Genomic DNA, 26617 nt, shown 5'->3' on the forward strand with positions numbered 1-26617 from the left:
AACTTTATAAACAAAATAGATGCTTGCTAGTTAAAACTTACCCCAGAATAAGTGAGCCAGTTAACTTTGCAATTTTCCCTTAAAAATTAAAAACTCAGAGTCACCGTATATGCAAAAAAGGCAGTTTTCAGTATTAACATATTAAACTATGCCATTACTTCAGAAATAAAAATGGGCTGTATGCTAATTAACTGCACTTAGATCTCACTGAAAACAATGTGAAAAGTTACGACTCAAATACAACCAACTTATAGTGCAATCCTATATTTGTCTACTGAGATGTCTCATTAGGTTCAGTGAGGCTTACTCCTAGGTACAGGACTGCAGCCTTACTCTGGATCCAAGTCAATGTTTTTAAAAAGATGCAGTAAAGGCACTAAGGCTGCAATCATATGCACTTATCTAGGAGTAAGACCCACCAAATTCATTATTATTATTAGGATTACTTATGAGAAAATATGCTTCAGATCAGGTTGCACAGCTACAATCTTAGGCACACTTACTTGGCAATAAAGCCCACTGAATTTAATGGGACTCACTTCTGAGTAAACTTGCATTAGATTAGCTTTGCAAAGTCATTTTTGTTTCCATTAGAAGAAGGTACTTTGTTGCTTTTATGCATGTATTTTCCTTCCACCATCATCCTGACAAGTTTTAAATTACTAATTATGGTTCACATATTATTCTAATTCTAAATGGGCTCTATCACTGGAAGTTACTTTCACTTATATTGCATAAGTAGAACACTTTGAAAATCAAGCTGTAATTAGCTGTATAACTTTTGCTGATTGCACTGATCAACGTTGTTCAACTTTTCCCCAGATGACTATGGGTCAACAGCATGTGACAGAAAGGTAAGCTTGCCTGTCATTAGCCTTCTGTGTTAAGGAACAATATTTAAGCTACTCTGCTTTTTAAAATATGGTTTAATTCAATTTAATATGGTTAAATTATGAATCAGAATTCACCAGAAAATTGGTGAATCAGAATTCACCATATGGTCACAGTATACACATAGAGATCATGAGTTTGCTGGTAGGAGGTGGAAGGTAATGAAAATCAGGGATGTAACTGTCAAGTGTAGCACCAACAAACAGACCTTGATTCCCATCCTCTACCATTGTAATATATATAATGGAAAATACCCATACACATATGAGTATGACTATGAAATGTTCCTTGGACTCACTGATGTTTCCCATGATATGTGCATTTCCTATTCCAGAAAACAGAACAGGAAAATCCCAAGGAAAACAGAACTGACTGTGGCTAACTTATCAACCATTTAGGGCACAATCCTATGCATGTTTAGACAGACAGAAGTCCTACATCTTCCAGCATTGCTCAGCCAGCATGGCTTGCTGGGGAAAGAAGAGAGTTGTAGGACTTTTTTCTGTCTAAACATGCACTGTTATTGTCTTAAACAAGAACTCCTTAGCAATCCTAGCAATAGATTTCCCATTCTAATTCTATGGAATTAGAATAGGAAATCTTCCAAGCAAATATTACCTGGAGAGCTGTTCTAATCCATTCCTAGCATAAAAGCTGACATCCTCATGCAACATCCCTAGATAGGCTAAGAAAGGACCTGCAACCAAACTCCAGCTGATGAGCCCATCTGGGATACCATTCATCAGAGAAAATAATCACTGATGTGTTTCTCTTAGGTAAGTAATAATAAAATTGCACTTACTGAAATCTTTCCATGACTTGTCAGTTTTCTGGGCGGTACCTAAAGTTGCTATCTTTCTACAGCAGATCCCACAATAAGCAGCCAGTGACATTCTGTAAAGGTATGAAATACCAATTTAGCAGGTAAGTCTACAAAGTGCTTTCTCTTACACTTTAGTTCCATTTGCCAGCTGTCTGGGATTGCTGTAGCCTAGACAGTGTAGAAACCGCATGTTCTTCAGGAAACATTTGAATTCTGTCCCGGATGCCCATTAACAAGGATTCCACATACTACGTTGGGAATCAGATACGTGTTGCAGGGACAAATAATGGACTGCCCGATATGCAAAACCTGCAGCTCCCTCTCAATAGCATGAGGAATTACATCATCATTCCCAAACTTCTAATAGTTGAGGTAACTTTTTTCTGAATTACAATTGGAGGCACAGTTCACACTTGTACACCAAAAAGATTTACTTTTAGCACTCAAGTGTCCATTTTCATTAAAATGATGCAAGCTTAAAACAGTGGTTCATGCAGATAGAGAGAGAGAGAAAGAGAGAGAATAGAGAATTCACTGTGAGAGTGGGTAATTCTACTGCATCTCTCCATAAGGGATGACTAATTGATCAAGTCACATCCAGTGCAAAGATGCAGCTTAGTTACCTTAGCAAATTGAAAGCAATGAAACGGATACTTTTAACACATGTAGTTATACTGTATATGTTCACTGTTTATTTTATATACTATTTTTCCTTTTTCCTGATCTGTTTTCTTTTTGTTGAAATGTACCATAAAAAATTTAAAACAGCTTAGCAAAGCTGATTAATTGGAAGAAGGCAAAGTTAGAGCAGTGAATCTTATATAAGAATACAGTAGTGTAAGGTTATCACTAGAGATATACCGGACTGATTTTGCTCATTTTTGTTTTAAACTGAAGCTTGAGCAGTGTAGACATACAGAAAATGCTGAAACTTCAAAAACATTCAAAGCTCGAGCTTTAATAGCAAAACAGTATATTGCTTCAGCACAAACAGTCTCCTTTTGCTCTATGGTTCAGTGCCAGTTTATTTGCTCCAGGCCAAACAGCATCTGATCTGACATCATGTGTTTTCGACCTCCATTATCTGTATCCTTCCACTTTCCTTTTTTGTGTTTCTGTTTGGGTTTGTTTTTATTCAATTTGCTTCACAGGCATGCTTCACAGGGTACTGCTAGGCCTGGAGGTGGTTGCTACAGGCAGTGGCCATGCCCCCACTCTCGGATTGTATTGTTTTGAACTGGATGAATAACAGAGCAAGGAAGGAGGGGCTGCTGCTCCTCCTCCTCCCGTGATGCTGTGCACATGGGTGGGGTTTGTGTATTTTTGATTGTGGGGGGAGTAGTGGGTGGGGTGACATGGCAGGAGTGGGCAGGGTGCAAGACCAGGGCCATATTGGATGGCTCTGGCTCAGGTCAGGTGAGAGAAAGGCAGCATTTTTTCTTCTCTCCCGCCCTGTCTCACTTTTTGTTTTTCAGGACCAAGTGAAGGTATGGGTGGGGCTTCTTGGGTGGGGGCTTAGAACACTCCCTTTCCCTACAATGGAAGAGGGGCGAGTCTGTCTATGCTTTCATATAATGGGAAGGAGTTCTTATTGGAAGGGGGAGGCTAACTGTGTGGGTGAATGAGAGAAACGGAGGTGGGTTTGAAGACCCTAATTGCTATGGCTGGGGGAGGTTTTTTTAATGTAGTGGGAAGAGGTCGTATTATTGGGGTGCTCACTGAAGGGAAGCTTCAGTGCAGGACATAATTGGGAAGCTGAGAGAGGAAGAGGGAGGGAAAGGAAATGACCCCTGAAAGTTGTTCCAGTCACAAGGAAAATGGCCAAACGTATTTTCATCCTATCATTCTCAGACTACTTGCTTCCGTGACAACATGGGCTTTACAGTAGTTATGCAGATTTTAAGGGAACCTCCCCTAAGGATGGGAATTTTGGGCTCAAAGGACGCAGGGAGCATGAAAGTGCTGGTATGATGCTTCCTATGTGTCGTCCGGCCTCCCCCCCGCCTGCCGCTCCCGTGGTTAGACAGCTGAAATTGGCCGTCTAGCCATGAATGCAGGGTGGCTGGAGTGCAGAGGAGAAGATAGGGGGTCGCCTCCGAGTTAGGACGCAGCTGCCTATCATCATAGGATTGCATCCTAAACTAATGTATTTCTTGCTCTACTATATCCCAACACATAGTTCTCAATTACTAGATACACAGTAAAGAATACTGGGAGACAAGATCCTTTCAACACTTTTGATTGTGGCATCATCAGCACACTATAAGAATAATGTATGGGACTAGACCATGGTGTCTAATGGGCTTTATCCTATTTTGGTTCACTTTTCCACTGCTAAATTAGTGGTCAGATTGTGAACCAGCTGTCTGCAAACCAGAACCCATCGTGTCATAATCTGCATCCTTTTTATTTGTTTATCCTCTCCAGAACTGAAAGAATTGGAAATCTTAATTCTAAACAAGTTTACTTGTAAGTAGGTGCCATTCATTTCAGTGGAGTTATGTCAAGTACATACATATGCAACTTCATTCTACGCCTTTCCATTTTAAAAAGACCCCATCTCCCCATAGCAGCTGAGTCAACTTTACAAGAACCATTATAACATGATTTAGAGAATGCAGCCCAGCAGAACAGTTAAAATCACCCACGATAACTACTGAATACAGAAGCACTGCTAAACATGTCCTCCCTCAAATGCTCTGTCAGAGCCATGTCTTTATAATGAAATGGAAGGATAGCAGCAAATGAGTAAATGGCCCTCCCTTGGGAGGCCACTCACAGGTGTGTTGCCATGACCAAGAAAGCTGATCCTATGTGCTTGGTACAAGGACACAGAGAAGGATATTCAATGTAAATCTAAGTGTTTCAAGAGGTATATGGGTGGGGATGGTCCTGAAAGCTTAGCTCCCTGTCAATTTTCACAAGTGAACCCTTCATAGCCTGGAATGTGCCACATATGATCATCATATGCAAGGCAGTGGGAAAAACAATTTAAAACTGACTGTATATTCTAACCAATGTAGGTATTTCATCCCATGCTGGCTGGGAATTATGGGAGTTGCAGTCCAACACATCTGGAGGGTGCCAGATTAGGAAAGGCTGTCATACACCATACGTCTGAGAAATAATCAAAAACAAAAGAAGAGGGATTTCATCACTTGTGAAAGTGGCCTTCAAGGCAAACAAAACTGCCTGAACACCACACTTCAGTTTTGGAGTGGTTTGCAAATCAGCCCTGGAAACCAGATTAACTACTCTGCAGCAAGTATTCCTGAGAACACCTCCAAATGCGTGGGACTGGTGAGGCGACTAGTTTCAGGGTTGTGTATAGTGGCATTAACCAGAATAACTATTTTACGCAGGTTAGAAGTGAAGGATCTCTACAGAGCACTTCTATACAGCGCAACCCGAGGCGTGTTTCATTTAGAAGCAAGCCTTACCGAGGTCAAGGAAGCTTGCTCGCAAATAAGGGTCGCGTCCGCTGTTGGCCTAACTTAAGTCCCATTCATTTCAATGGGTCAACTCAGAATAGGGCTGACGCTGGATGCAACCCTTCGGCTGTGCGCAGAAGACTATCGTTTATTGACAGACCAGAATATCGCCCCTGCTCTGAAAACTCCTTGCTCCGGACTGCGGAGGGAGTCAGACCATCATTATTATATGAAGGCTGCGCTGCAATAGCCACTGGTGACCGTCCACACCCCTTCGCTAAGCCGATTCCGCCCAGAACGGCTTCGCTTCCCTGCCGCCGCCCTGAAGGCCTCCCCACCACACGCGCGTTGGCCAGGAGCGCCATCCCCTCGCCGCCCGCGCTACCTTTCGCTCGCCCCCTCCCCCTACCTGTCCATCTCTCTTCCCTCACCAGCTGTCGACGACGACGCCTCTGCGCGCCGCCCACGCTCTGGCGTGAGCGCGGCACCACCAACCACTACCCTCACCCCAGCCACGCACGCGCAGCCGCCGGGATTCAGCCAATCCGAGGGCGACTAAGGAGGCGCGTGAGGAGTTGAGGAGGTTACCTCGGGCACTGCTTCCGGTGCTCCACAGAAGCGGCCGAGCTTTTTCGTCGTCAGGGCGACGTCGCTCGTGGAGTGAAGCGTAAGCGGGTTTCGTTGTTTCTTCGCCGCCGTGGCTTTGCTCGGGGGAGTAGCCGTTAGTCCCCTGTTGCCGTCTTCCTCACCCACCACGCAGAGGCTCCGATGCCTCTTGCTGGTGTCACCGGCCGGGGCTGCAGAGAAGGCTCGCGTGATGTTTTAGCCAATCCTGAATGGTGAAAATCGATTTAGGCCAATGAGGGGAGAGGAGATGGGCGACTTTTAGATAAAGACCCTGTTAGTGCAAATACTCCGCTGTGTCCTTTCTGTAACTTGGTATTTAACGGTGTGGCTAAACAATAAATAGCCGCACCATTAAATACCAACTTACAAAAAAGGAAATAAGCAGAGCATTCCAGAGAGGTTGCCTGTCTTAGTTTGTTACAGCAAACACAAAAAAGAGTACTGGGGCACCCTCAAGGCTGATATTTATTGTGGCTGAAGCTTCTATGGAGTAGGTTGTTGCCCATGAAAACTCACACCACAAGAAATTCAATTTAAAAATGTCCTCTTCCCTTTTTATCCCTTTCTCCTTGTGTGTTGTGTCAAATCAAATCAAACTGATTTCGTTTGTGTGTTGTGTCATTTTGGATTGTAAACCTGTGGGCACGGTCTGTCTTGTTTTACTGCTGGTCTAGGAGCCTTTTTGGCTGATGAGGTGGTTAAACATATTGTTAAGAAATCCTGTGGACTCTAAGGTGCCACATAATTCTTTGTTCTGTAACACTCTTTTGGTTTAAACACAACAGAGAGCCCCTATGGCAGCTTAACAGATGCACTGTGGGATAAGTTTAGCCTCACATTTGTTGGTCTTTTAAGCTACCATAGGGATTCTTATAATATGATCTTATAACTGTGTACTCTGAAGAAAGTCCTATTGAGTACATTAGGGTTTACTCCCAGGTAGTGTGTGTGCCTGTGTGAATAGTAGCAAAACTGACAAACATGGTTACACATGGGGTTCCAGATCAAACTTGATGGGTGTAAGTTACAGGGTTTTTTCTTCCCTTAAAAATAAAAAGATGACTTTTTTATGTTGAGCACTAACATGTGTTAAAGTAAATATTGACATGCATACAGAATTACATTAACTTGTAATGTAGCCAATTGTTTGCTAAATGTAGGGTGATTTGTCAGTGCAATTCTGTGTATGTTGACTTGAGAGGAAGTCCAACTAGGTTCAAGTGGAACTGGATTCAGTGGGACTTACTCCCAGATAAATGTTCATAGAACTGAAGCATTAAAACTACAGTGAAATTTGATTAACTTTGTTCAGTTACACTTCCTCCTGATGTTTTCTTTACCTGTTTCTTTAGGAAACTGACACTATTGGGAAGATGGTGAATGTTTTGAAAGGAATACTTATAGAATGGTAAGCAGTTTACAATGCATTTTATGCATTGCATTACAAATGCATCACAATGCATTTACAATGCAGTGTTATTCCTGACATGCAGAATGTCTCGTGGAAGAAGTCAGTGGGCCGAGTGGTAATTTTTATTATTGTAGTTCATAAAAAATAGTTACTCCCAAGGAGCTCATAAACAAAATGTTGGCGATACTAGGAAGAAAAGGAATAGGAGAGGCCCAGAGTCACAAGGGATAAACATGGACAGAAGATGTTTGAGCAGCAGAATATAGACTTTTACCGTACAATTGCGCTCATTTCACATGCCAGCAAGGTTATGCACAAAATCCTACAAGCTAGGCTTCAGCAGTATGCGAACCGAGAACTATGGGAAGTACAAGCTGGGTTCCGAAGAGGCAGAGGAACTAGAGATCAAATCGCCAACATTCGCTGGATCATGGAGAAAGCAAGAGAATTCCAGAAAAGCGTCTATTTCTGCTTCATTGACTATGCTAAAGCCTTTGATTGTGTGGATCACAACAAACTCTGGCAAATTCTGAAAGAGATGGGGGTACCAGACCACCTTACCTGTCTCCTGAGAAACTTGTACGAGGGTCAAGAAGCAACAGTAAGAACCAGACATGGAACAACCGATTGGTTCAAAATTGGGAAAGGAGTACGACAAGGCTGCATATTGTCGCCCTGCTTATTTAACTTATAAGCAGAGTACATCATGAGAAATGCCGGGTTGGATGAATCAGAGGTCGGAATTAAGATTGCCGGGAGAATTATCAACAACTTCAGATACGCAGATGATACCACCCTAATGGCAGAAAGTGAAGAGAATCTAAAGAGCCTCTTGTTGAGGGTGAGAGGAGAGTGCAAAAGCTGGTTTGAAACTCAACATTAAAAAAACGAAGATCATGGCATCTGGCCCCATCACTTCCTGGCATATGGAAGGGGAAGAAATGGAAGCAGTGACAGATTTTACTTTCTTGGGCTCTGCAGACGGTGACTGTAGCCATGAAATTAAAAGACGCTTGCTCCTTGGGAGGAAAGCTATGGCACACCTAGACAGCATAATAAGAAGCAGAGACATCACCTTGCCGACAAAGGTCCGTCTAATCAAAGCTATGGTTTTCCCATTAGTAATGTATGGCTGTGAGAGCTGGACTATGAGGAAGGCTGAGTGTCGAAGAATTGATGCTTTCGAACTGTGGTGCTGGAGAAGACTCTTACGAGTCCCCTGGACTGCAAGGAGGTCAAATCAGACCATCCTAAAGGAAATCAACCCTGACTGCTCATTGGAAGGACAGATACTGAAGCTGAAGCTCAAATATTTTAGCCACCTAATGCGAAGAGAAGTCACTGGAAAAAACCCTGATGCTGGGAAAGACTGAAGGCAAAAGGAGAAGGGGACAGCAGAGGATGAGATGGCTAGATAGCATCACTGATGCAATGAATATGGAATTGAGCATGCTCCGGGAGAGAGCGGAGGACAGGAAGGCCTGGTGTGCTATGGTCCGTGGGGTCACGAAGAGTCAGACACGACTGAACAACAACAACAAATCTGAATAAAATATTTTGTGCCCCAGAAATAAGTGAGAAATACACAGTTATGATACCAAATAATGAAGTCCTCTCCATTGACTAAGATGAGCTTAAGATGAGTGTCAAAGATGCCTTTACCTTGGCATAGTTTTTTTTAGCTGTTCTCCATGACAAGCCTCCTCATAATGTCTCAGAAGGTATCTCAAACCAACTTGAGCAATTAGCAACAAGATAGCATATGTTCATTCTGCATTACAGAACTGAAACTGGAAAATGTACTAGTTAATTCCCAAACTAAATTATAGACATGGAGGTTGAATGGAAGTGGGGAAGAGTAGTTGCTAATAGGCATCCCTGCCTCACACTTCTAGTGATGAGAATTGTTCTAGAAATACACTCCTCTGTCTCTCTCTCTGATAGTAATTGATGTATTGTTTTGAAGTTTTCTAATTAGAGTAAGTAACCTGACAATGTTCGTGCTCCATTTCTTTTACCATAATTTCCCATGATTAATCTTGTTGAATGCTGCTGTCAAGTCTATGAATGGCAAGTAAAGAAATGTCTTGGACTTGGCATATTTACTTTAAAATTGACTGAGTACTAAACATGGGGGAGAACCTCCCATGTCCTCTCTTACAGTTTTATTTCAGTAGAGATCATGAAACAGTTTTTTCGCCTCCTTGAGCCTGGGTGATAGGTCAGTCTCTTCCAATTTGTGAAATTTGATTAGGAGAAAATACCTTGACTCTAAAAAGACTCTAGAATTAAACATTTCCCCACCTTCCTGAGTATCTGTTCCAAATTTCTTCTTTTGAGTGTTGCAAGGTCTCTAAGGATTCTTGAATGAAATTATCTAAATCAGGGTATCTAGAACCTATGGCCCTCCAGATATTGATGGACTGCAATTCCCATCAACCCTTACTATTGGCCATGCTGATTGGGGCTGATGCAAGTTGGAATCCAACAACATCTAGAAGGCCACAGGTTCCCCACCCCTGATCTGGACAGTTGGCCTGGTTTGGGGACTGTAACTGCCTTGATTGCCCTAGTGTAGGAATAGGCAATCTGGTGCCCTCCAGATGTTTGGACTACACCTCCCACCATTCTCAGCCAGCATGGCCAATAGTCAGGGATTATGGAAGTTGTAGTCCAAAATATCTGGAGGGCACTGGGTTGCCTACCTTTGCCCTAGTAGATTACTTGTGACAGAATGGACAGGGAGAGTGCAACCCTGTTGTTTCTTCTAGATATCTCAACGGTGTTTGATACTATTGACCATACTATCGACAAAGTGGCCTTTGGGCTACTTTGCAGGGATGGATATTGGGGCCATGGGATTGAACAGACTCCGTTCCTGGAAGGTAGGACCCAGAAAGTGTTGGAGTTTTTCCATAGGCTGTGGGTTGCATAACCCACAGGCATGTGGCCTGTGGGTTATGCAAGATTCTATCTTGCACATGTTAAACTGCATAGGGGACATGAAACTGCTGGGAGAACTCCTCTGGAGATTTGGCCTGCTGAGTCATCAATATACTGATAGTACCCAGCCCTATACATCCACTAGTGAGGCAGTGGAAACCCTGGACCACTGTTTATCTGCTGTAAAGGACTAGATGGGATGTAAGCTGAAACTTATCCAGACAAGGCAGAACTAGTGGTGGGTGGGTCATCTGATTCGGCTATTAGGCTGCAGCCTGTCTTAGATGAGGTTGCACCCCCCCTAAAAGATCAAGTCTGTAGCTTCGGAATGTGCCTTGAGCCAGCACTTCTGTGCAGGTGGCAAGGAGCACATTTTTATAACTTCTTCTGGTATGCCAGCTACGTCCTTACCTCATGAAAGAGGACCTTGCTATTGATGCCCCTGTTAACTAGAGAGGTATCTCCAAGGTAGGCTACTATAATACAGTCTGTGTGGGGCTGCAGGGTATTGATTGCAAAGCAATCAGAATACATCACACCCATTGTGTTTGATCTACACTTGTTGCCAGTCTGTTTCCAGGCCCAATTCTAGGTGCTGGTTTTAACCTTTAAAATCCTAAACAGCTTGGGACCTGAGGACCTTAAGGGCTGTGTTGTTCCTTACGTTTCTCCCCATATGCTGTGGTCATCATCTGGGGCTCTTCTGCAGCCAACTGAAGCATGGCAGGCAGCATTAAGGATAAGGGCCTTTTCAATTGTGACACCCACCCTGTAGAATGACTTCTTGGTTGAGATTTTTCAACCTCCGGTCACTGTATGGTTTTAGATGTTTGGCCAAAACCTAGTTGTTTAGGAAGGCCTTCAGCTAAAAAAAACTCTTATCTCCTTGTAATGAATATGTTCCTTTGTCTGTGCCCTCATTTTAGTTTTCTGCACTTCAAGTGGCTTTTTTGTTGATTTTGGAGTTTTTTTATGATGGTATCTACTGATGGTAAGTTAATGCATTTTATTGATTTTCATTATTGTATCTGTTTACTGTTGTAACCAGCTTTTAATAATAATAATAGTAAGTAATAAAACACATGCAAAAATCTTGCTGTATCTATTTCCAGATCAACTTACAATGTGGGTCATGTTTTTTTACCTTGTAAACTGTTTGGCTGAATTTTAGTTGTATTTTGATAGGTTAAGCTAGAAGAGCTGTGCAAAGATTCGTAAGGGTCAGTCCCACCTTAGCTTTCAGTAGGGGTCTTAACTTGAGGCCTCTCTATTTTTCACAGTGATTCCTAAGCATTGCAAATTATGCCTTTTTCCAAAGCTCACCAGCTATACAATAAACTTTACAGCTCTATAGGGATTTTTTATTTAATAAGTCTTCCAAAGCACAGTCACTTTTCATGAGTATTTGGGATAAGTAACAAACCACTCCTGAAAAAACTCCTCCTGAGCTGTATTGCCGTTCAGTTATTCCAAAGCCTTGTAAATGTAAATCACTGAAGTGTCATGTGATGTGACCATAATTTTATTAATGCCTCCACAGTGACCCAGCCATGAAGCAATTCCTGCTGTACTTGGATGAGTCAAATGCCCTGGGAAAGAAGTTCATCATACAAGATTTGGATGAAACACATGTCTTTGTGTTAGCTGAGATGGTTAATTTCCTGCAGGAGAAAGTGGGAGAGTTAATGGACCAGAACTCTTTTCCTATTACACAGAAATAGAAAATGAGACTGGAATTGTCTGTCAACCTGCAATCAAAAGATGTGGAACTGAAAGTGCGTGTAGATTTTCCTTGGACTGACTTGGAGGAGATTGTATAGACGTGGTCGCTATAATAAGTGAACTGTGTATGCAGATCACATGTCAAGAATTATCTTTGATCTTGCTCAGTATGGGAGGTATAACTATAAAAAAAATGTTTCAAGAATAGCCAATAAAGTGTCTGCCACTGCACATTATTTTAGGATTTGCTAATTATTAGGCTGTCCTTAATGGCAGTAGGGAGGAATCGGTGTTCATATTCAGTTACTCTCTGTAATTCTCCTTTATAGAGAAAACTATCTGAAAACATATAGGACTTGTTTTTATTGGATTGTGTTACTTTTTGCTTTCTATTTCCAGCGGAGAGTACTAAACTTTATGTGATAGACTTTGAAAAACCAATATGAATAATCTGAATGCTTAATGACATGGAATAATTTAAAACTCTTTTACAGCCCAGTCTTGTACATCTCTGAGTAAAAATGCATATCTCTCCAGGTTCAGTGATGTGTATTCCCAGCTAAACATGTATAGCAGGAATGGGTACAGTGCAGCCCCTTAGTGCCCTCCCATTTTTTTGAAATTTCTAGATGGAAATGGTGTCTGTGTAGCAACTACAGAACACCCAAATGGGCAAATTTAGCTCGTTTACAAGCTAAATCTAGCCCTGTAGGCATTCAGTAGTCACTATAGAATACCAAAAGGGTTAAATTTAGCTTGTGACCAATCTGAGTTTAACTACTGTAGTGCTATGGAGTGATTTACTGCAGAATTTTGGTGGCGAACTGGCAATTTTGGCCCTGAAGGGGAGGGGGGAGCACAGACTGTTGCAGGGGTCTGAATGAGTGAAAATGGCCCCCATATCCCTGCAAGTTGCCCACCCTGATGTATAAGGTTGCAGCCTTTGAATAAGTATGTGTCACATTCAGTTGGGCTTTATTTTAAGCTTTTTTAAAAGTCATTCCCTTTTTGTGATTCTTTACCATTATTATAAACCCACTTTAAGAAAAGTCCCTAGAATCCATTTATAGTGTTACAAGTAAACACCTACACCTTGAATTGTACCCAGAAGCAGATTGGAAGCCAATACAGTTGGTTATCGGATCAGTGTAACATGGTCAGCAAACAATACCAGAAGGCAATAAAAAAGCGGAACATTGCACAAATTTCAAGGCAGTGCAGTAAAACGGGGAAATTACACAAAATTCCTAGCAGCAGGCATTCACTCCTGTGCACTTGTGCAGGACCAGAAAAATAATTGCAAATGAGTTTGGGACATACTCTGGTACCCTTTCTTCAAAAGTTGTGTGGGGAAAAAAATAAAATTCATCCTGAGGTTGAGGGTGCTGAGAAGGGATGAGTTACAGGGGCACTGGCACAATTGCGAGGAGTGGCAGGGGCATTTTGCCACTCCTGCTGATGGCTCTCTAGTGGTTCCCCAAAACCGTGATAAAATTGCCCTGCCAGGGTTGGCTATCACAACAAGACACCCTAAACAACCCTGCTACAAGCCATGGGTTCTCAGGGTGGCTTGTTTGCGAAAAACAACGCACAATGGAAAAACTACTCTGGGGTCAGATGTCATGCTAAGCCACCCTGCAACCACTCATGATGACAGAAATCACAATGAGGATTTTAGAGAAAGAGCAAGCTTTTTCTCCTCAGTTGCTTGATATATTGCGCAAATAATCTATGAAGAATATTCTGCTTTAAATCAAACACTCACCTCCTGGTCTCAAAGTCTTATGAATGAGAGAGCATGCCAGTAAGGGGAGCTGTTACCAAGTTTTACAACAAAAGGATACCATAGCTCAATATTTGACTCATGTATTCCATGTTTATTTGCACAAGTACTTCATTAACTATTTCTTTGGACAGAAGGGGGAATTATCTCCTTCTCAAGCACAGATAATTTGTTAGAACCATTAGGATTTGTTTTTATTAATCTTTCTATTTTTCCCAGTTTGGTCCATTTTGTTCCTGATATGCACAGCTCAGTATAATTTGGAGAATGTGAAATAATTAAGTATTGAAAGAGAATCTTCACTCAAAGCAACATCATTGATCTGATTCACTCATAACGCTAACCTGTGGTTTACTTAAGCCATGGGTTGTTGAATTCTGGGTTTCTGTGATGTACAAACACAGCTTCTCTAATGAACCATGGTTGTTAACCACAAACAACCCAGAAAGATAACCCACAGTTTGCTGTTGGGTTGTGAATGCTAAGTTGTTTAAGCCATGGGTTGTCATTACGTGTGAAACAGAACTGTGGTTGTTCATGGGTAGTTTCACTAGGCTAGAGAAGCGGCAGGCAAAAGTGGTAAAAAACCGGTTGCTTGACATAACAGTACTACAGTGCTACAAAGGTACTTGGGATACAGGGAGGAAGTGGGTGAATGAGGAGAGAAACAAACAACCCAGGGATTGAGAAAAGACACTGCTTTCTCATCATCTGCCAGACCAATCTGGGGTAGGACAGCAAACGAACAGTAAACTGTGGGTTAAATAAGCCATGAGTTAATGTTATGTGTGAACCAGGTAATTCTCTAGAGCAGGGATGAATAACTAGCAGCTCATACGCAGTAGTTGGCCTGTGAGATGATTTGTCCAGCTCCCAGGCCTTCTTGTAATGAAGCAGTATCTGAGCTACCCCCCAGAGCTGGCTCAGGACCTCCTGCCCCTGCTGCTGCCTGGGGTGGGGTGGAGAGTACTAGGCACTGCACACCACAGCTGTAGGTGCGTCACTGCACTCGGGGTTGGGGGCACCGCACTGCCTTGCACCGCAGCTGGGGTTGGGGGAGCATGTGCCACTGCCTCCACCTCCTCCCATCTATCCCTCAGTACCTCACTCTGAGCAAGGCATTGATGGAGAGGTGCCTCTGAAGAATGCCATACTGCAACAGCACAAGTGATCTCTGGGGTCACCCCCCTGCCAAGGCCTCGCTCTGAAAAAGGACTCCTTAGAGTGAGATATTTGGCTGGGGAGGCTCTGTGGAGAGCTGTGTGGGGCATTCTCTTGCTGCAGCCTTTGCTGCAGCAGGGGAACAGCTGGCATGGCTCTGCAGAGTGGCTGCCCACCTAAGCCTTACGCAGAGTGAGGCATAGGGTGGGTGCTGGTAGCAGTGGTGGCAGGAGCTGCTTTCCTGCTATAGCATTTGCTGCAGCAGGAGAGTGGCAAGCGGGCCTCTCCGGAGTGCAGACCTCCCCTATACTTCATTTTGAGAGGCACAGGCTGGCATTGTGTGGGATCTGCTGCTGTTCCTGATCCACCATCTGAGGCAGGGAACTTACCCCACCTCATGGGAGGGCTGGCCCTGCTCCCCCCTCTTGGGCCCTGATTTTGTTGTGCTGTTTTTCCCCTTCCCATTTTTCCCCTTCCCTATTTTTTACTTGGCTTCTTCCCTTTGTGCTCTCACCTCCCTGCCCTGCTGGCACACATAATTTTTACATTCCTTTTCACAAGGTATATAGATGCGCCAGTCTCTCAGCCCGTTGGCAGAAAAGCACCTCCCTTTGCGGGGTGGGGAGGAACAAAGGAGTTGGCCATATCAATATTCTAGATTTTCTTCAGGCTCTTCCTGTTCAGTGAGTTGTTTTTGACCCTCCTTTTTGATAAGGATGGGTGAGAATTCAATTTGGTCATTTTTTATAATAACTTAACAACATTTGCAAATGTCTTCATAAACCTGATGGAAAGAACTTGAGATTTTAAAAAAATGTGAAAGTGGGAGAAATAGAAACTGACAAATAGAAACTTGGATGGAGTCATCCATCCAAGCCAACAATGGCTATTTGTACTTATACAATACATGCCTATGCAAACATGTTTAGATGCAAACTTAAAACATCATAGGATGGCACTACATGTTATGATAGATAAAGGACTGCTTCCAAAAATGGCATTCCTGATTTTTTCAGCCCTCAGGAAAAAGTAGCAAATCTTATCCGCATCCTGATTTCATCAGGCTTCTTGCTTCTTGGTTGTATCCAATGTTAGTGTAACGTAGGTTGCATTCATTTCAGTGGGTCTATTCTAAGTAGGACTAACACTGGATACAACCTCTGAGTGGTTAACTGTGGAACACAGCTGAGTTCAGCCCTTTTCAGTACATAGCAATGAGCTGTAGGCAAGCAAGCTTCTATTCTCACAGCCACAGCTTAGGAAGACCTTGGTTCTAGTGTGCCATTAAATCCCAAAGTGACCTTAAGCAAACCACTGTTTCTCAGCCACCACCCTTTGCAGTATGGGGTTAATAATAATATTGTCATCAAGATTATAAAACAGGGAGGGAGCAATCCTATGGCCGCTAGACAGCGGCTAGAGGGCCATAGGATATGTTGTTTTCTGGGAACCAACCTCGGAGCCTGCACTTCCTCCTCCCACTTCCACGCTGCCTTAGAGGAAGTGCAAGAGGAGCACGGAGCAGCCAGAAAGGGGTGTGGCTGGGGGCGTTCCAGGGCAGGGAGAGCGAAACTGCCTGTACAACACATCCTATGTGTCGTACAGCAGCCTCCTTCCCCGCTCTGTCCTCCAGCGGCTAGACAGCCTCAATCAACTGTCTAGCCGAAAAAGCAGGGCAGGAGAAGTGCGGAGGGAACGATCCCATCCGTGCTTCTCCTGCCCTGCTTTGGATAGGTGGTCGCCTCCAAGTTTGGAGACAGCCGCCTTTCTAGATAGGATTTCAAACTCTTGAAATCACTATATCCATAAGGATTCTTATTCTAAGTGGTAACTTCCCTTTGTACCCCTACTTAACGCAAGCACCTGATAAGCTCATTATCTGTTATCTTTGAGAATTTTATCACATGTCTGCATCTTACTAGAACTCTGACAAAGCTCAGAAATGTTACTACCGCACACACACACATACACACTTGGCAGGACATTACATGTGGCTCTGAGCTGTGACTGTGATGCAAAGCTACAACCCTAACACTCCCTGACTTCTGAAGAGTTCTCCATAAAATCAAAGCAGCAGAGCATTGTGTGAATACACACAGAGTGAGTATCTGGTTGGGGAAACATTTCTTCAGCTTTACACCAGGACTTCTGAGATAAACCATAATCTGCTCAGAGAACCATCTGATCCTTCTGCTGAATCTATAGCCTTGGAAGTTGTCCAGCTGGGACCCTACTGGGAAATCCTATATAAGCTGCTCTGAACTTTTTAGAGGAAGGCTGAGACTCCATAAAACAAAATGAGGGCCTTATAAGTCAGGAACCATTTCAATGTTTATATAATGATTATTCATGAAGGCTCTCACAGCAAAAGGGTTTTAAAAATTTATTTGAATGTATTACATAAGGGAAAGGTGGGAAGATATTTTAGTGGCAGGATAACCACACAATCCAGAATGAAAAGCTCTAAGGAGGCTATTTTGAAGGATAATTTTTCCACAAACCATAAATCACATAACACTGAAGAAACAACTCCAGGGGCATGCTGTTTTTGCCTGGCAACACATATCTGGAGGAAGTGTTCAATTCGTAATTCTGCCTTTGGCGAACGATTGGGCCTGTACTGGTTCTTGTGGCCAAAGCTCTCAGGTGTGTCTGTTACTTTTTGTGTGCCCAAATGTCCTTAGTCTTTCCATTCAGGATGTAGTTTATCATGAATTCAGCTGCAGTTCCAAGAAACAAAGAAAACAACACCAGCACACGTGTAGATGTATTCTTCATATATCTTTCAGCATGGTGTAACAACTATCCCATAAACAACTGGCATTTTAAGGAGAGTGTAGTGCCCTAGGACTACCCTTGCCATGGCAGCGAGGCTTGAAGTTTAAACTTTAAGTATGTACTCTTTTCCTGGCTCTCTCTTTAACTGTGCAATCCTATGTACTTCCTACTCAGAAGTAAGTTCCACTGAACTCGATGGAACTTACTCCCAGGTATGTGTGTATAGGATTGCAGCCTCATTCTATCATTGAAATCATGTGGTTTTAATTGTAGTTATGAGCCATTTCTTTCTTACTCATTTTCTGAGATGCCCCTTTTTACATTGTTGATTGCATTAATTTGAGTATCATCTCCACTGCAGCATAGGCACGTCAATAGAGATGTGCTTTATATCCCTCTTGTTTAAAATATTCAGGAGGCCACACTTTAAAATGCTTAACAATTTTGTGAAGTCTGTAAATATAGCAGAGGCCTTGGAAGACAGAAGAGGAAGAAGAAGAAGAAGAAGAAGAAGAAGAAGAAGAAGAAGAAGAAGAAGAAGTGTCGCCCGGCGGAGCTTTTCCGAGTGGTTCGCGGCCTGTTACATTCTGGGCCAGGGAGAGAGACGGTGGAACCCTCGGTAGCACGCTGTGACGGGTTTGCGCAGCACTTTGAGGATAAAGTCGCTCAGATTCGTCATGAATTGGACACCACGATTAATGCAGTTCCATTGGTAGAGGCGTTCAGAGCACCGTCTGGTCCAGTTTTATTGGATGAGTTTCAGTTACTGAGGCCTGAGGATGCGGACAAGGTGCTTGGCCAAGTCCGATCGACCACTTGTGTGCTTGACCCTTGCCCTTCATGGCTTATTAAATCAAACAAGGAGGGGTTGTCCGGCTGGGTCCAGGAGGTTGTAAATTCCTCCTTGAGAGAGGGAGTGGTGCCTGCCGCTTTAAAAGAGGCAGTAATTAGACCACTCCTGAAAAAGCCTAACCTGGACCCAGAGGATGTTAACAATTATAGGCCAGTGGCCAACATCCCCTTCCTGGGCAAGGTGCTTGAGCGGGTGGTTGTAGGACAGCTCCAGGCACTCTTGAATGAAACGGATTATCTAGATCCATTTCAATCGGGCTTCAGGCCTGGTTTTGGAACGGAAACTGCCTTGGTCGCCCTGTGGGATGACCTCTGCCGGGAGAGGGACAGGGGGAGTGCGACCCTGTTGATTCTCCTGGACCTCTCAGCGGCTTTTGATACCATCGACCATGGTATCCTTCTGGATAGGTTGTCTGGGTTGGGAGTTGGAGGCACTGCACTACAGTGGTTCCGCTCCTACTTGGATGGCCGATTCCAGAAGGTGGTGCTGGGGGATTATTGCTCTGTGCCATGGCAATTGTGCCATGGGGTTCCACAGGGCTCTATTCTATCCCCCATGCTGTTTAACATCTACATGAAACCGCTGGGGTAGGTTATCCGGAGGTGTGGGCTGAGGTGCCATCAATATGCGGATGACACCCAGCTCTACCTCTCTTTCTCATCAAAACCAGGTGAGGCAGTGGCTGTTCTGAACCAGTGCCTGGGCACGGTAATGGACTGGATGAGGGCCAATAAACTGAAACTCAATCCAGACAAGACGGAGGTACTGTTAGTGGGTGGTTCGTCTGCCCGGCTAGGTGATAATCAACCTGTTCTGGAGGGGGTTGCACTCCCCCTAAAGGATCAGGTTCGTAGTTTGGGGGTGCTCTTGGATCCAGAACTGTCACTTGAGGCACAGGTGAACTCAGTGGCACGGAGCACTTTTTATCAGCTTAGGCTGGTATACCAACTACGCCCTTATCTGGACAGAGATAGCCTAGCTACAGTTATCCATGCTCTGATAACTTCTCGTCTGGATTACTGCAATGCGTTATACGTGGGGCTGCCTTTGAAAACGGTCCGGAAACTTCAGCTGGTCCAAAATAGGGCAGCAAGATTGTTAACAGGGACTGGCCTGCGAGCTCATATTACGCCAGTACTTTTCCAGCTGCACTGGCTGCCGGTCCATTTCCGGGCCCGATTCAAAGTGCTGGTGTTAACATTCAAAGCCCTTAACGGCTTGGGGCCAGGTTACCTGATGGATCGCCTCCTCCCATATGTGCCTGCCCGGACCTTAAGATCATCAGCAGCAGCCCTTCTCCGTGAGCCCCTGCCAAAGGAAGTGAGGCGGGTGGCTACTAGGAGGAGGACTTTTTCTGTTGTGGCACCCCAGCTCTGGAATGAGCTCCCTAGTGAGGTTCTCCTGGCGCCTACATTGTACTCCTTTCGGCGCCAGGTGAAGACCTTTTTATTTTCCCAGGCATTTTAGCTTTCTAAATTTTTATCTTTGCTGTTTTAAATCTGTATTTTAAACTCCTGTACTGCTGCTAGGTTTTATTGTGGTTGTATTGTTATATTGTGGTTTTAATGTTCTATATATTTTAAATTGTTTTATTGTGTGTTGTTTGGTTTTAGTTTTTGTGAACCGCCCAGAGAGCTTCGGCTATTGGGCGGTATAGAAATAAATAAATAAATAAATAAAAATAAGTTTTTTGCTTAGTCATTAATGCAATTTTCTGAGAAATCCAATAGCCATTATTTGTTAATATTAACAATGAGAGGCACAGGAGGTGGGCTAATATTTATAGCAATATAATACTACTACCGTTATTTCAATATTGCATTATGGCCCAATGCCTCATATGCAGATCACAGCCAAAGTTGCTACGTTGGGTACATATATAAAGCAAGAAACAAAATTTGTGTGATATAAAAATAGTTTTAAAAAGCATGGCTGGCTTGAGAATTCTGGGACTTGTTTCTTTCTAAACATGTATAGGATTGCACTCTTAATTTGTTAAGAGGATATCAAAGAAGGGGGTGTAAAGAGGTGAAAGCTGGTTTACACAACTAGGTATCCCAAAGGATTAATCCCATAACTTGATTCAACTTTGAGTTTGCTTCCATGATAAAACAGTAAATCAAAGGTTGAATATCATATGAGAAACCCCAGGATAATTTGGAGCTCTATTCTTTCTGTTGTTATTACTTTGAGTCAACTGGTCATAATAAACAATAAACTGGTGAGCAGAGTTGGGATGCAAACTATAATAGTGACCAAGAAAGTGTGGCTAAAGTTCTAAAACCTTCAAAATGCAGCAGCCAGACTGCTGACAGGAGCCTGTTAATGGTCATGGGATACCCATATTGCACCCACTTCTTTGGCCCCAAACCTTCCAGGCCCAATTTAGAGCGCTGGCTTTAGCCTTCAAAGCACTAAATAGTTTTGAGTCCTGGATACCTGAATTGCCTCTGCCTATATGAACCTGCCCAGCTAGTTCATTTGTTTGAAGCATTTACCTTGCTCTTCAGCTGAAAAGGGCTGCCAAAGCAGCTTATGTAGGTCAGAAATAAGACAGCCCCTGCCCTCAGGCATACAATCTCAAAGACACAACACAAAAGGAAAAGGATTGGAAGGGAGGAGGGGGGAAAAAGCAAACTCAGGCATTCGTTTTTTGTTACAATACTCTTATAACCACTGGCTAGAACATGAACCGCCTGATGCAATGGCTGCAGCTACATAGATGACAGTTGATGGAGGGAGGAGCCTGATGGAGGGACAGGGCCTTCTCGGTAATGGTGCCTATGCTGTGGAGAGAGAGATCCTACCATGAGAGATCCAGCTAGTCCCCCTCATTATTTGTGTCCAGGCACCAATTTAAAATGTCCTTATTTCAATGCACCTTTCAAAAATGTGCTTGCAACTTAATTCTTGTTCTTGTAATGGTTGCTTGCTGGTTTTAATATTTGCTATTGGTGGCTGCTTCCTACTTTTTAAATTTGTATTTATGTTTGCTATTTCACTGAGGTCAGCTACGTTGGGGGAATACAGTATTTTAATAGATAAATAAATACACACACACCCATACGTACAAGTCCAAAACAAGGTTGTTGATTTGGGACCGTGATGTAGCAACCTCAGTAACAACCTAAACGGTGTAACCGCAAAGGGCTATCCAATTCATTCTGGATATTATGGGTCTGTGAGGTATATCGTAATAGAAAGAGTAGACTGTTATTATGCATGTTCTGTATTATATTATACTGATGATTATGCTTAGAAACACAAATGAGAGGAAACTAATTTGGTGAGGCAGGACGTTCAGCTCAATAATCATTAAGCTGGATAATCAGGTATTACAAGAAGTGTGTAAAAAGCTGGAGAGTAGCTTTTCCAGATTTCTCTGGATTCAAACATTACCAGTTGAGGTCTGACATAATTTGTCACGGCTGATGTTTGAATGTGTTCAGTTTTTTGAGCTTGTGCTTGATCAATAGCTACAGATCAAAGTTTTGTATATGGGCTAGTATCCTATAACAGCCAAAGATTCTTACACAATGTCCCAGTTTGGATGTAATGGCAGCAAATCATGGGTTAAGTAATTAACCCATGATTTGTCGTGGCTTATGCTGGCTGCATTGCACAGCCAATTGGAATATTCAGCCCCCAATCAGATTGATGGAGGCTGCTACATAATGTCTGAACCTGGAACCTACAATTAGTAGTTAGGTTAACTGTGGGTTGTTTAACCCATGCTTAACCTATAGTGTCTGGGTTTGGATGTCATGTAGCAGTCCCCGATCAGCCCAATCAGGGGTTGAATATTCAAAATGGTTGCAGAACACACCTGGCACACACTGCGGCAAATTGTGGGTTCATTAACCCATGATTTGCCACTGTTACGTGAGAACAGCCCCAACGTCTGAAAGGGGAGTTTGAACACTCAAGACAGCTACACACATGTAGGCTCTCCATAAGGTCAGGAACTCTGTGTGACTGGGAATCCCAACTGTGTGGAGAGCCTATATGTATACCTCTGTTTGTGCATAGGCTTTTATTTGAGTATGGACACTGGGGGGCGGGCAGGGCCAGTTGGCATGGTGATATTGGGAGCAGGGCTAAGAGGCATGGCCCTGCTTATCCCTTTTGGATGCATGGAGGGGGAATGAGTGAAGAGGGCTTCTATCACTTGTGTCAGACAGATTCTGTGATACTGCTATTGTCCCCCAACGTCAAATGAAATTAACTACATATAAAGATTTAGAGTTTGACAAATTACAAATTAACAAGTCACTAGGATCTGATGGCACTCACCCAAACATTCAGAAAGAAATCAAATGTGAAATTGCCAATCTTGTAATCATCTTTTATTTTTGTTTCATTGTATTCTGATATTCTGCTGAATGCCACTTTGGGAGATTTGCCAAAAAGTAGCTTGTAAATTGAAAAACAAGCAAACAAATAAAGAAAGAATATGCAACTTATCACTATACGAGAACCAGTGTGGTGTAGTGGCTAGAGTGTTGGATTGTGAGTCAAGAGATCTGGGTTCTTGTCCCCACTCGGCCATGGAAGCTCACTAAGTCACTTTGGGGCAGTCATAGACTCTCAGCCCAGCCTACCTCACAGGGCTGTTGTTGTGAGGATAAAATGGAGAGGAGGATTATGTATACCACCTTGGGTTCCTTATGGAGGAAAAAAGGTGGGATATAAGTGTAATAAAATAAATAAATAAATAAATAAATAAATGTGGTGATCACCAATGGCAAATCATGATCAAATCTCTTTCCTCTTGCTCCTAAATGGTGGGGAAATATATAGAAATGTGGCAATAAAGAAAGGCTGCGGCTGAATAGGTGGTTGAGTGCAAGTACTCTCTTTCTCAGCTGGGAACTTTCCATTGGTCCCTCTCTTGTACCCCGGGAAGCCTTGCCTATGTCCTTTACTTCATTTGCAGCCATTTGCTGCCTCCTCTCTTTCCTTCAGTCCTAACTGTAGCTCATTTCTGTGAACATAAGAAGATCCCAGCTGGACCAGACCAAAGGTCCATCTTGTCCAGCATTCTGTTCCTACAGTGGCCCACCAGATGCTTAAGGGAAGCACACAAGCAGGACATGATGCAACTTCCTTTCATCTCTCTTGAATCTTCCACTGTTAGCTTCACTGGATGATCCTGGTTTCTAGTATTATCAGAGAGGGAGAACAGTTCTCCCTATCTACTTTCTCCACACCATGCATAATTTTTATACACCAGTATCATGTCACCGCTGTGGTATGGTAACAAGATGTTCATTATTAACAATTTTCCCAGGCATTTTAGCTTTCTAAATTTTTATCTTTGCTGTTTTAAATCTGTATTTTAAACTTCTGCACTGCTGCTAGGTTTTATTGTGGTTGTATTGTTATATTGTGGTTTTAATGTTCTATATATTTTAAATTGTTTTATTGTGTGTTGTTTGGTTTTAATTTTTGTGAACCGCCCAGAGAGCTTCGGCTATTGGGCGGTATAGAAATGAAATAAATAATAATCATAATCATAATAATTCATTAAGCACAGCAGTCTTTGCCCCTTTACTTAGTATGGAAAGTGTTGTTTGCAAAGCATGCAAATAGGTATGAGATCAAAGTGGGGAATGGAGTATTTATTTATTGTTACTGTATTTATATAAACACCCATAACAGAAGTTGTCTAGGTGCTCACAAACAAATACAACATAAAAATATAGCATAAAACAGTATTAGTTGTTGATGTTACAAAGGTGCTAATTTCACAAAGGCAATGATTTTGTAAAGCAGAAGAAAACAGTGCTAATCCCCTCTTGAGTTCTCTGAGGGAAGGGATGTTAGGCATTTCTCTCCCAGATGAAGTTTTCAAGTTGTCAAACAGAGTGAACTGGTTTGCACAATCGAATCATGCCACGATGGCTTAAATAAGCCACTGTGGGTTGATTTGATTGTGCAGACTGGGCCGCTGTATTACTTTGCCCTTCCTCAGCTTTTAGTTACATACATCTCATAGAATAATAGAACAGTAGGATTGGAAGGGGCCTATAAGACCATCAAGTCCAACCCCCTGCTCAGTGCAGGAATCCAGGTCAGAGCATCCCTGACAGATGGCTGTCCAGCCTCGTCTTGAATGCCTCCAGTGTGGGAGAGCCCACCACCTCCCTAGGGAATTGGTTCCATTGTTGTATTGCTCTAACAGTCAAGACATTTCTCCTGATGTTCAGCTGGAATCTGGCTTCCTGTAACTTGAGCCCATCATTCCGTGTCCTGCACTCTGGGATGATCGAGAAGAGATCCTGGCCTTCCTCTCTGTGATAGCCTTTCAAGTGCTTGAAGAGCGCTATCATCTCTCCCCTCAGTCTTCTCTTCTCAAGGCTAAACATGCCCAGTTCTTTCAGTCTCTCTTCATAGGGCTTTATTTCCAGTCCCCTGATCATCTTTGTTGCCCTCCTCTGAACCCTCTGCAGCTGCTCCCAGCAGTGAGAATTTCCAGGGGTGCAGTGCTTACTGCAGGTTTGGTTTCCTTTGGAATGAGGTCACTGGAGGCTTACTGGTGTGTTGTAATATTTGCATTTATTTAAAAATGTACCACTTGAGCACAGATGGAAGGACGCAACTTAACATTCTAATGGCCATTCCACAGTGCACTGTACCCACATCAGGGCTTCTAGGGGAACAGCCAGCACCTTCAAAGGTCCATAGATCCCAGCTTTGTCCTTTCTCAGTTTCACTTCAAAACTGGAGGCTTGACCTTTCCTTTCCTTCACGGAAACCTGGATGACAATGTACCTTGGGAGGAGAGGCATCTATTCAGGTACGTGTTGGCCATTAAGTACCATTAGCCTAATATTGGGTGAGTTTATGCGTCATGCTAAGCCACCCTGAGCATAAGCCACAGTGGGTGGGTGGCTTGTCCATTCCTCCTGACAGATGATTGCCTACTTGGTGGATTGCCATGGCTTTTTTCTCTCTCAGTCCCTCTCAGTCCTCCCGGCTGCTGCTGGAATGTATCCCAGGGGCCTTTGCAGCAGAAATCCTCATTTTCTCATTCCCTACATCATTCCGTTTCTGCAATTGGTCCACTGGGTTTGCTGGCTTACGAGGGAAACTCCCCTCCAACCCTGCATCAGATTTCCAAAGGGGTTTACATTTCTGAGCCCTTATGAACCTGGGAACACATTCACATTTTTTTTTCAGGCAGTAAAACTAAAGGGAAAATTGTGCAAATTTCAAGGCAGAGCAGTAAAACTGGGGGAAATTATGCAAATTTCCTATCAGAAGACATTCACTCCTGCGCATTTGTGCAGGACCGAAAATAATAATAATAAACTGTGAACTTGTTCAGGGCAGTCTCCGGTCTTTTTTCAAGATTGCGATTAAAAAAAAAAAAAGAATTAAAAATCCACCCTGAGGTGGAGGCACTGAGAAGGGATGAAGGAGAATGGTGGCAGCACTGGCAAGATTACAAGGAGAGGCAGGGGGTTTTGCTGCTCTTGCTGGCTGGCTGTCTAGCTGTTCCCAACAACTCACGATAAAATCGTCTTGCCAGGTTCAGACATCACAAAAAGCCTCTCTGAGGACAAGCCACCCTAAACAACCCTACTACAAGCCATGGGTACTCAGGGTGTCTTGTTTGTGAAAAACAACCCACACTGGAAAAAACACCCTGGGTTTGGATGTCATGGTAAGCCACCCTGCAACACCCACAATAACAACCCACCGTGGCCTAGCGTGATGTGCAAACCAGGTTAGTGAGCTCCCATGGCAAATTGGCCTGTTGAACTTTTAAGAAATATTTGCAGTCATCTTGGATCCATCCACTCACTCCTGTAGAATCCCCAGTTGTAGAATAATAGAACCACAAAAGTTTGGTGGCCATCCAGTTCAACTCCCGCCCCCCAATCTCTTAACACTATGGTCCCTTTCCCACATTTGGGGGCAAAGTGGTTCAGGATGAAAAGGTTAACTGAAAAAGGTGACAGATTTGTAGATATCCTCATCATCCAAGGGTGAGCAACTTGTGGGCCTCCAGATGTTTTGGCCTACAACTTCCATCAGCCCTAGCCAGCATAGCCACTCATTGCCCACCCCGAACAACAACAAAAAGAGTAAGGGACAGCTGAGTTGGTACAGGAACCTGCTCAGAAAAGAAACAAAAGCATATTGCATTTATACTATGCCAACTTCCTATAGATAGTTTCTAAGACAA

The 26617-nt window shown here is 43.3% G+C and overlaps 2 protein-coding genes across 10 annotated transcripts in view; one reads left to right on the forward strand and one right to left on the reverse strand.

Moving 5' to 3' along the window:
* SERAC1 (serine active site containing 1) overlaps window positions 1–5617 on the reverse strand; it is a 41144-nt gene extending 35527 nt beyond the window's left edge. For 4 of the 9 annotated variants that reach the window (XR_014786742.1, XM_084827896.1, XM_084827894.1 and 1 more), the window contains exons 1-3: window positions 5555–5617; window positions 1694–1785; window positions 42–78 (exon numbers count right to left, since the gene is read on the reverse strand). Coding sequence is in view for 8 of the 9 variants with exons in the window: in XM_084827896.1 (XP_084684022.1) it covers window positions 42–78; window positions 1694–1785; window positions 5555–5562 (137 nt within the window). In the remaining variant the exon portion in view is untranslated. The remainder of the gene's footprint in view (window positions 1–41; window positions 79–1693; window positions 1786–5554) is intronic. The other 5 variants (XM_084827898.1, XM_084827895.1, XM_084827901.1 and 2 more) reach the window with 3 other exon arrangements.
* A 142-nt stretch (window positions 5618–5759) lies between these two features.
* GTF2H5 (general transcription factor IIH subunit 5) lies at window positions 5760–12311 on the forward strand. The gene is made up of 3 exons (XM_084827920.1): window positions 5760–5812; window positions 7125–7180; window positions 11667–12311. The coding sequence occupies exons 2-3, from the start codon at window positions 7146–7148 to the stop codon at window positions 11845–11847; spliced, it is 216 nt and encodes a 71-aa protein (XP_084684046.1). The 5' UTR covers window positions 5760–5812; window positions 7125–7145; the 3' UTR covers window positions 11848–12311.
* Window positions 12312–26617: the final 14306 nt, after the last annotated feature.

Source organism: Heloderma suspectum, chromosome 1, assembly GCF_057233095.1.
Source record: "Heloderma suspectum isolate Gila_16-S chromosome 1, 16-S_ref, whole genome shotgun sequence".
Lineage (NCBI taxonomy): Eukaryota > Metazoa > Chordata > Lepidosauria > Squamata > Helodermatidae > Heloderma > Heloderma suspectum.

Coding starts and splice junctions, on each gene's coding strand:
- GTF2H5 (XM_084827920.1), top strand. CDS start 7,146: ATGGTGAATGTTTTGAAAGGAATACTTATAGAATG. Junction 7,181..11,666: donor AAAGGAATACTTATAGAATG/GTAAGCAGTTTA, acceptor ATGCCTCCACAG/TGACCCAGCCATGAAGCAAT.